The sequence below is a fragment of the Rhincodon typus genome, chromosome 12 (assembly GCF_021869965.1).
Source record: "Rhincodon typus isolate 14 chromosome 12, sRhiTyp1.1, whole genome shotgun sequence".
Lineage (NCBI taxonomy): Eukaryota > Metazoa > Chordata > Chondrichthyes > Orectolobiformes > Rhincodontidae > Rhincodon > Rhincodon typus.
Window position 1 is genome coordinate 2869540 of NC_063343.1, and position 11216 is coordinate 2880755.

Sequence of the window (11216 nt, forward strand, 5' to 3'; positions counted from 1 at the left end):
TGTCTCGGATTCTCCAGCATCCGCAGTTCCTGCTATCTATAGTTGGGGAAGGACAGGATAATGGATGAGGGGAGACGTGATGCGAGATAGTTTAGAAGTGGCGGACTTTTTGATGAGTCTTTTGTTTTACATTTCAGCACAGTAACTTTGTTTGAAGAAATGCTATGTTCAATCTGAGACGTTAATCCTCTGTTTCTCTCTCCACAGATGCTGTGAGACCTGCTGAGTGCTTCCAGCTTTTTCAGATTTTTAAAAAATTGGCAGTGTTTTTTTTAAATCTTGCTGTGCTCCAACCACAGAAGAGAGAGAATTCAAGCTAACGAGTATAATTTTACAAGAAAATAGAAACATGGTGCTGCTTGTGGGCAAATTGCTAAGGTGGTATGCCAAGTTAACAAAGTAGCTAATAATGTAAGTTGGATTCATGGCTTTGCCAATGGTGACGTAGAATATATAAACCAAGTTCTTACACTAAACCTACATGCCAGTTTGACCCCATATGGAGTATTGTGTCCATTCCCATCACCATCAATCAAAAAGGCAGTGAAGACTATGGGGACGGTAGAGAGAGAGTTAATAGAGCATTTCCATGGTTGATTGATTACAGTAAGAGAGATGGGCTGGACACGTTGGGGTTGTTTTCCTTAAAGCTGGTAAGACTAAGATATATAATCTACGAGGAAAGAATGAGTCACTGTTTGATGTAGTCATTGCAAGTTTAGTGAATGACAATGGTTACCAGCAAACAAGATCAGGAGAAGCAACTACTAATCAGTAACCATATAATAATGTTAAATATGTTTCAATACTTAATTAACTTTGGTCCAGCTCTCTTATCTCATTCCAGCTAATTGTCCTGAGTGTCAAACTATTTTCTCTTACTGGAGCGCTGCCATTTTGTCTCTTCTCACGATTCTTTTTCAAATGATTGCCCCGGTCACCCTTGTTACTTCATCCGAATAGTTAATTATTTTTAACTGTCCCAGTACATCCCTGTCTGTCATGGAGGGTAATATTGAAGCCTTGTTTTTGACAATGTGATACATTTTGGGGAAATTCAGAGGGTTTTCTATTGTTTTTGAAGGAATTTCAAACCATTCTGTAATCTCAAGGTGTCATTTAACTCAGCTGTCTATTTTTCTAAAGTATAATATGATTGCTGTAAATTAAATAAATTTTGGGGTCTACTAGTAGGTTTATGACTCAATACAGTAAAACAGTAACTAGAGACAACATGGAATTGGTGTGTTTTGATAGGACAATTGACTAGAAGACCATGGCAAATATTGCTAACAAAATCCAAGGAAGAGTGGCTGGACCTGAAACATTAGCTCTGATTTCTCTCTACAGACGCTGCCAGACCTGCTGTGTTTTTCCAGCAATTTATATTTTTGTTATTACAAACCAGGTCTCATTCAGATCACACAAAGTCCAGTTTAGGGGCCTTTATATCATGATGATATAGGGATTTGGAAAGTCAGCTGAAGAGGACCAGATTAATTCTCAGACTGTTTATCAAGGTAGGTTAAAGAGCTGGGACTGTATGCTATAGTGTAGACTTAAGGGCGATTTGTTTGAGATCTATAACACAATAAAGACAATAGGCTGTCTTAAGTAGACAGTGTTTGGATTAAAGAAGTTAAGTAGGTCTGGGTCATGATATTAAATTGTACTTGTTCAAACATGCTTTGAATGTCCGGAGGAGTATTCTTATTCCTCCTGAGAACAATGAGCCTCTGACACAAATTGCTAACTTGTGCAATGGACAGTAATTCATTGCACTTTTTCAAGTGAGAACTGGACCTATTTCTGGCTGGAACAGAGATCACCTCATTCAAAAGGAAACCAACTGTGTTAAATGATCAAAAACAATATCAGAATGACTTTGACCCATTTTGATCAACTCCGGAAAGTGAAGAGGCTTTCCCCACATTTTATTCTAAGAATGACACCTTATTTTATACCTCATCATGTGGTTTTGGAGCAGGGGTCATAGAATCCCTGCAGTGTAGAAGCAGGCCATTCAGCCCATCAAGTCTGCACCAACCCTCCAAAGAGCACCCATCCATACTCACCACCCCCCATACTATCCCTGTAACCCTGCATTCCCCATGGCTAATCTGCCTGGCCTACACATCCCTGGACACTATGGGGGCAATTTAGCATGGGCATTCCACCCGGACCTGCACATCTTTGGACTGTGGGAGGAAACCGGAGCACCCAGAGGAAAACCACGCAGACATGGGGAGAATGTGCGAACTCCACACAGACAGTCGCCCGAGGGTGGGATCAAATGTGGGTCACTGGCGCTGTGAGGCAGCAGTGCTAACCACTGAGCCACCATGCCACCCATAACCATATATTGAAATAATCATTTTTCCATTTGAGATTCCCTTGAGAATCTTTTTTGTTTATTTTCAAGCTCCTTTTTCATTTTCACTAAACTCTTTATTAGTTTATGCTGTCACTGTTGAAAGATGAAATGATGTCCACTGCTAGCACCATGTTGTATGATGAACGCTCACATTTCTCGCTGTGTTCTAAGAGTTAGCTGCACTCTTGTTCACCATAAGGTGGATTTGCTGCCACCATCCTTCTTTTAGGTTGGGATCTATGGCACTTGCCTTGTCTGGTGTGGTTGAGAAAAACCACAGGACCAGTTAATGGGAACGGCCTCTTGTCTTAAACAAGTTGCAGTCTATTGCACAAGAGCAATAATGTACAAGTTACATTGATATGAACGACGTTGTCACTAAGAATATGAGGAGGTCGAGATGGTAAGACTTCCTCCTTCAAGATCCATAGCTGTTCTCCCCAACAAGCCCGCATGACATTATCACACTGGGTGGAGCTTAATGCACTCCTGAACTTTAACTCTTTCAGAACCAAAAATCTAATACAACAGTCATTTGGTGACATTTCCTTCTGCATTTGTGTTAATTATGTTTCAGAGTTTCCTTATTTAGAAAGTTAAGACAGCACAAACACTAAACGAAAAGACTCTACAATATATTGCAGCTCCCTGAGTTTATCCAGTCTCATGCCAAGGATTAATCAGATCAAAATAGTATGCCATAACCATAAGTCAATGCAAGACCAAAAAATTATTTTGCAATGGAACACCTTTATTTGGCAGTACAGATCACAACCGCTCTTCTTGTGGTTCAACGAAACTAGAACAGAGAAAACACGTGGAAAGTGGGGAATGATTGAGATTAATGTTTCTATCAGAGGTAAATGCAGTAAATATTTTTTAAAGTGTCCATACATATTATTAAATCTTTTATTCATCATGAAGAATTCAAGGTGTTCACAGTAATTTGGCCAAGTATAATTAGCTGACCATGGTTCTATGACAATTACTGTGTCTATCGCTTTCTTTGAGACTACTATCACATCTCTACTTGTTTCTCAACTTTCCTGTCTGTTGCGAAGTTGGGTAGAGTACCTGTGATTTGGGAGACCGGAAGTTAGAATTTGGTGTTTGTGAAATGCAAGGGGGGAAAGAATTGCGTGGTCCCTTTAAAAAATCATGTGCTTTTTATGTGCTTAGAGATTCAACATGGATGTCTGTGAGCAGCAGCTTGAAAGTTTGCAAGTACACAGAGAGCACCCAAATTGGAATGTTTGTATTGAAAGGCTGTACAGTTAGCAGGCCAAACAGCAGTTTTTACCAAGACAACAGGTTTTTGAATTTAGCCAATCAATTTGAACCAGGTAATCAGACACCAAGAACCTATTAAACTTAAGTCTGATGGTTATGACAACATAAGACCAATCCTATTGTAGGAAATATTGGTATGTCACCAAGGGTATAAAAAGAAGGGGGCAGTTGGACAAAGACATTGAGCTAGCTGCCATCCGCCAGAGCTAATGGCCCTCAGCTTGGGAGAGAGAATCACTGGCTCTCACAGCCTCCTCTATGTCTTAGAGAAAGCACCATCTAAATAACAATGGCACCAAAGGCACAACTAGTTAACATTCCTAACAGAAGAATGGACAGAGAAGGCACAGAACATTCTGGAAGACAAGTAACCTGGCTATAATTTCGAGAGGCTAAATTCTATATTTTTTGTATAAGTGGGACTTGTATTTATTGGAATAGTATACCATTAGAATCTTGCTATATTCAGGAATAGTCAGTGGTTAGAAGGGATTTATTCAGTTCATTAATGGTTTAGTTAATTTGTTCACTGTTAGAGTTAGATACATAAATTGTTTCTTGTGGATTGTAAAGTGAGTGTCAGGGATTTGTTTTACTTAACCACTAGGAGTTGCTGAAAGGAAGGTTACACCACTTTTCACACTCCTTTTACAGATTATAGGGCGAGGTGCTCTCTTTGGGTGTTTTGGTTTTAGTTCTCAGAGCGGGGTCAACGTTCGCTTTATAACATGTCTTTTTTCAAAATTATATTTTGTTTCTTCCTCTTCATTGTTTTGCCCGCCTGCAGGATGTGAAACATAAGAAACGAGGAGAGAAGCAGGCCACTTGGCCCTTCGAGCATGTTTCACCAATCAATTTGATCATGGCTGATCCTCTCCCTCAATTCCATATTCCAACTTTCTCCCCCTACTCATTGATTCCTTTAAAATCTAAAAGTTAATCAATCTCTTTCTTGCATATTTTTAATTTCTTGTCTTCCATAGCCTTCCGTGGTCAAGGCACAGGTTCATTCTTCATCTCAGTCCTCAAGAGGACAAAGGTATTATCACTGGACCGTTAATCCAGAAACCCATGTAATATTCTGCGTACCTGGGTTTGAAGGTAGAACATTCAATAAAAATCTGGGATTAAGAGTCTAATGATGGCCATGAGGCAATTGTTGGAAAAACCCATCTGATTTACTAATGTCCTCTAGGGAAGGAAACTGCCATCCTTACCTGGTCTGGCCTACATGTGACTCTAGACCTGCAGCAATGTGGTTGACTCTTAACTGCCCTCTGGGCAATTAGGGATGGGCAATAAATGCTGGCCTAGCCAATTATACCCTCGTCCCATGAATAATTTTTAAAAATAGCCATACCTTGAGACTGTATCCACAGTTTCAGACTCCCTAACCAGGGAAAATATCCATTTTGGATTGAGCCTGTTAGATTTTTATACATTTCAATCAAATCGCCTCTCAATGATCTAAACTTTAGTGAATGTAGACTCAATTTAAACAGGTTTCTCCTCATAGGATAGTCTTGCCATCCTCAGTATCAGCCTAGTGAAACTTTGCTGCACTTCCTCTATGGCAAATATATCCCTTCTTCAACCAAAACTGTACACAATACTCCAAGTGCGGGCTCAACAATGCCCTGTATAAGTGCACTAAGGCATCCCTGCTTCTGAACTCGATTCCCCCTCAATCAAAGCCAGTTTACCATTTGCCTTACTGATTGCTTGCTGCAGCTGCCTGTCTACTTTCATTGACTGATGTACAAGGTCACCCAGATCCCTTTGTACATCCACACTTCCCAGTAGATCATCTTTTAAATCATATGCCTCCATTGCATTTTACACTCCAAAGTGTAATGCTTCACGTTTACACATGTACTGTATCTGCCATGTGTTTGTCCACTCGCTCCACTTATCTAAATCATCTTTAAGCCTCCTTGCTTCCTCCTCACAGCTCTCAATCCCACCCAGCTTTGAGTTATTGGAAATGTTGCTTTTGGCTTCTTCACCCGGGTTATTTATTTATTTTGTGAATAGCTGGCTTCAAGCATTGATCCTTTGAGGTGTCCCACAGGTTGCTGCCTGTCACTTGGAAAAAGGCCTGTTTATTCCTCCTCGTTGTCTCCTGATTGATTTGATTTGATATATTGTTGTCACATGTGCCTAAGTACAGTGAAAAGTTGTGGTTTGCGAGCAGCACAGGCAGATCATAGCAAATAAGGACATACAGATCATAGGGTGCTTAGACAGAGCGAGGCATACAGGTTACAACTGCACAGGAGGTGCACAAAGCCAGATCAACGTTAGATTGAAATTAGAGAAGTCTGAGGTTGAATCTTCTTCAGATGAGGTAGCTGATGATTGCTGACACACACCATACAGGTGAATGTATAGTCTTTCCACTTGCATTACAAAAGGAATAAAAAAGAAATTATATAAATAAATGAGAGGTCTGTTCATGAATCTGATAACAGCGGGGAAGAAGCTGTTCTTGAATCTGTTGGTATGTGTTCCCAAACTTTTGTATGTTCTGCCCGATGGAAGAGGGTGGAAGAGGTTATAACTGGGGTGGGAGGGGTCTTTGGTGCTGTCAGTTGCTTTTCCGAGGCAGTGTGAAGTATAGATGGAGTCAATGGATGGAAGGCTAGTTTGTGTGATGGACTGGGCTGCGTTCACAACCTCTGTTTTTCACCTTGTGGCATTATAGAGCATTAACCCTTTCAGAACAATAAACAACATCCACTACACTCTAATTCAAAGGTGCAATTTCTTGAGCAGCTCTCCACCCCATCCAAACACAGATGTACCATTAGGTTCAATTCCGGGGATGAATCAGAGATGAAAAGTCATCAACCAAAAGAAAATATGTGAGCGGAAACTCTTTTTTACGCAGAGGGTGGTTCACGTGTGGAATGAACTTCCTGAGGAAGTTGTGGATGGGGGTACAGTTACAGCTTTTAAAAGACTTTTGGATAAGTATACAAATAGGAAAGGTTTGGAGGGATATGGGCCAGGAGCAGGTAAGCGGACTAGTTTAGTTTGGGATTATGTTCCGCATGGACTGGTTGGACCGAAGGGTCTGTTTCTGTGCTGTATGACTCTATGACTATGACTCCATCTGTGCTGCTGGACTTACTGGATATTTCCAGCATTTTCTTTACATGGTGTTGTACCAGCTTCCAGAGACTTCAAATGGTCCATGTCTTCACATGTGCTCTTTCCTGTGTTAAAATTCTGCTTGGTGATCACACTGATCTTCACATTAAACATCCTGGAACTCATCCATAAATTCCTTCATTGTATTTTTCCACCAATCCCTATAATCTCCAACAGCCCCATTCTTGTCCCAAGGTATGTAACAGAGCATTCGGGATTCGGTTTTATTGTCACATGTACTCAAGTGGAAGGATACAGAAGTACAGTGAAAAGTTTACAACGTTGCCATTCGCAGCGCCATCTTAGGTACAAAATCTTTGGTAAGAAGTAGAAAAATAAAGGAATAAGTGAAAAGTTCAACATCGCAGTTCTTCTCAGTATAGTGCAGTAAATAAGAAATAAATTTACTGAACTATCTCTCTCTCTACATTTAAAAACCTTTCAAATCTGCCACCAAGATTCCCTCACCCTACCAAATCTCTCTAATTCTTGTTCAGGGATCCTTTTTTGTTACAATTAGAAGAATCTTGTGATGTCGCTTGCATTGAAAGTGTTTTACTCACAAACTACCGTCCGCTTATATTTTTTTAAGAAAGGACTTTTGGTGTTCAGAATATATTTTAGACATTTTTAAACAGCAAACTGATAGCATGCACTGTCCGTGCAGGCTTTGGCAAATGTGTATGGCACCAACTGGACGCTACATCAGCCTGCTCTGAAACTTCAATGAATCTTGTGTCAATGGAACTTTGCATAAGAACAAATATTCTGCCTGTATTAACGGTAATTTTTTTGTTTGGAATAGTTCATTCATTGTGGTAGACCCAAAGCACTTAGTCAAAAATCGCACTTTAAGAAGGACATGAAGAAATTAGAAATGGGACTAATTTAGTTTGGGATTATGTTCAGCATGGACTGGCTGGACCGAAGAGTCACAGAGCAAGGAAACAGACCCTATGAAAGGGTGCAGAAAAGATACATTGGAATGGTTCGGGGGATGAGTAATTTCAGCTGCGCTGATATTTTAAAAAATTCTTGTGGGCGTTGCTGGCAGAGCCAGCATTTGTTGCCCATCTTTAATGGGTCTTGAACTAAGTGGCTTTCTAGGTCATTTCAGAGGAGAACTGCACTGCTGTGTGTCTGGAGTCTTATGTAGACAACAGCACATAAGCACAGCAGATTTCCTTCCGTAAAGGATATTATTGAATGACCTGGGTTTTGAAAAATAAAATCAATTATTGTTTTGAACTGCCGTTACTAAGCCTAAGATATTCATTCCAAGTCTTATAACTTTCACTTTAAATTCCACCAACTGCCATGGGTAGATTAAAGTGGTCGGATCTATTGTTGGTTGAGGGGATGATTTGTTGGGGATGTTCAAAAATCTGGACAAGTTGGGAGAAACTGATTTTATTGGTTAAAGGTTCAGGAAACAGAAATTGCTGATATAAAGTCTGTGGCAAGGGAACCCAAATGTAACAAGGAGAAAACGTTTCTTTGCAGGGCTCGTGGATCTGGGATGTATGGGGGTCTGGGAAAGCTGATTCAGAAGGGAATCTCATTACCTGAAAAGAAAACATTTTGCTACAGGGAAGAGTCAGGGCTCATATCAGTTGTGTAGCTGTTAATGGGAATTGGTACAGACACAATGGGATGGCATAGTGGCTCAGTGGTTAGCACCGCTGCCTCACAGTACCAGAGGACCTGGGTTCGATTCCAGCCTCAGGCAACTATCTGTGTGGAATTTGCACATTCTCCCCACATCTGTGCGGGTTTCCTTCTCCCAGTCCAAAGATGTGTAGGATTGCACATAGTGTCCAGGGATATGCAGGTTAGGTGGATTAGCTGTGGGAAATGCAGGGTTGCCGGGATTGTGTAGAGGCTGGGTACGGGTGGGATGCTCGTTGGGCTGAATGGCCTGTTTGCACACTGTAGGGGACTGTTTGGATGGGCCAAATGTCCTCTTTTGAACTGCTCCTTCAAACGCACCGTTGGCATGCTTGCTTTCAGACCTGCAACACTGGTGGTCTACAACGTATCCTAAAGGACTGGATTTATCGAGAGGGTGTAACAGGAGGAAAACCCAAACCGATCTCCCATTGCATTTTCAAAGGCAGACTCTAGGACCCAGCGCAGCCCGCAAGGGCCGTGGGCTTGATTGACAGTCCGCTGATCCAATCAGGCAGCCCGACCTGAAATGGCCAATGGGCGGGGGCGGGAGGCGGGTCAGCGCGCCCCCCCGCCTCCCCCTCACGCCGGCTGCGGCCTGTGATTGGCTGCTCCCGGAAGCGGAGACGCCATTGGCTGATAATGTAACAGTGTCAGCGCGGCAGATTTAAAATCCCTTTGGAGGCGGAAGTGGTGGAGCTGGAGGAGCACAGAGAGGGTTAACAGGCAGTGATGGCGAGTTAGGGAAAGGCAGACCCGCTCTGCTGAGTGTGATTGAAGGGAATGCTCAGATAGTTTCTATATTCCAGGCAGAGGAAAAAGTCTCTGTACATTAGGAGTTAGAGAGAGGGAGAGCAAATCCCTTGTGCTGGGAGTTTGATAGAGAGAGAAAGACAGACAGATCAAGGTTTTTTTTTTGCTGGGGTTGACAGTAGAGAGATCTAGACTCGGATTTGGGGGTGAGACAGAGAGTTTGACTGAGCCAGCACTCTATAGTTCCAGGGAGAGAGGGTGATGACGCGTGTGTAACTGGAAGTTAGGCAGGGAGCGAGACCAGATCCTGTACGCTGGGACCTTGTTTAGTAAGGGAGAGAATGAGAAAAAAAGAGGGTTTGGATTTCATAAGCTGGAAAAAAGAGTGAGAGAGAGATAGATTGGAATCTGTACAGTTGGAATTGGGGTGAAGCTGAGAGACTGGGTCCTGTGTAGTGAGAGAGAAAAAGAGAGATACTGAAAGTGAGAGAGAGACTTGTCTCTGTAGGGTGGAATTGAGAGAGGAACAAAAGAGAAAGCAACTTGATCCTGTATGCTGAAAGAGAGGGAAAATTGAGATTATGTATACCTGGAGGGAGACAACTAGATATTCAATGCTGTGGGAATGAGAGAAAGGAAGACAGATGAGACCTATGTGTATGTGTGAGAGACAGAGAGAGACTAAGATCCTGTATAAAGGGAGGGAAAGACTAGACCCTGTATGTTGGGACGGAAAATAAAAAGAAAAACTATACTGGGAGTGGGAGAGAGCTAGATTGCCTATACCCTGTATGCTGAGAGTGTATAAGAGAGATAGAGACCAGGGCCAGACTGTTTGTATAGAGTGTGAGGGAGAGAAAAAGATCTGTATACAGGGACAGACAGACAGACAGCAGACCCTGTTAACTGCTACTGAGAAAGAGAAAGGACCTTGTTTACTTGGCTTCAGATGGTGAGTACAGGAGAAGGAAATGATAGGCCTTGTGTTCTGGAGCTGACAGTTGGAAAGGGAGAGTTAAAAACCCTCTGTGCTCTGAACTGAGAGAAAACATAAATGAAACTTTTCTCTTGTAACCCTTCCTAAAGGTGGAAAGAAACAAAAATCCACCTTTTTTGGTTGTGGACAGGCAGAAACAACAGGTTTACCAAAATCTTCAGCTGCTGGATACAAATACTGCTATTTGTAAACAGGAAATTGCCCTGTGCATCTTGTAGGATTTACCACCTTGGGTTGGCTTTGGTCAGTCCTAGCTTTGGGGAAACAATACCATTTTTGTGACTAGTCAGAGCCAGCAAGAAATCCCTGGATCTCTGTAGAGTGTTGAAACTTCAGGACTCCACTTCAAACATCCTGAAGGGGTAAGTGATCACACTGTGAGAATCCAATGTTTACATAGCTTTGGTTTTAATGTACTGTAAAATAAAATTTGCCCAATATTTAATGTCTTGTGTTCCCTTATTTGCTGGTGTAACTTTAAATTAAGTTACTCCCATTGTCAGGAGTGCACATCACTTAAACTGTAATCTATCGACATTAGAGTGCAGCTTCATAGTTCCTTGAAAGCAGAGTTGCAGGTTGACCGGATAGTGAAGAAGGCATTTGGTATGCTTGCCTTTATAGGTCAGTGCATTGAGTAAAGGGGTTGGGAGGTCATGTTGCGGCTGTACAGGACATTGGTTAGGCCACTTTTGGAATATTGCATTCAATCTGGTCTCCCTGCTACAGGAAGGATGTTGTGAAACTTGAAAAGGTTCAGAAAAGATTTACAAGGATGTTGCCAGAGTTGGAAGGTTTGAGCTGCAGGGAGAGGCTGAATAGACTGGGGCTATTTTCCTTGGAATGTCGGAGGCTGAGCGGTGACCTTTTATAGATGTTTATAAAATCATGAGGGTCAGAGATAAAGTGAATAGCCAAGGTCTTTTCCCCAGGGTAGCAGAGTCCAAAACTGGAGGGTTTGAGGGGAAAGATTTAAAAGGG

At 41.9% G+C, this 11216-nt stretch overlaps 1 protein-coding gene across 1 annotated transcript in view; it reads left to right on the top strand.

Annotated features, from left to right (window-relative positions):
- The window catches only part of LOC109920183 (kinesin-like protein KIF20A), a 49457-nt gene that overhangs the window by 2100 nt on the left and 36141 nt on the right, over window positions 1-11216 (top strand). The window contains exon 2 of the mRNA XM_048603926.1: window positions 4648-4703. Within this exon, the coding sequence (XP_048459883.1) occupies window positions 4648-4703 (56 nt within the window). The remainder of the gene's footprint in view (window positions 1-4647; window positions 4704-11216) is intronic.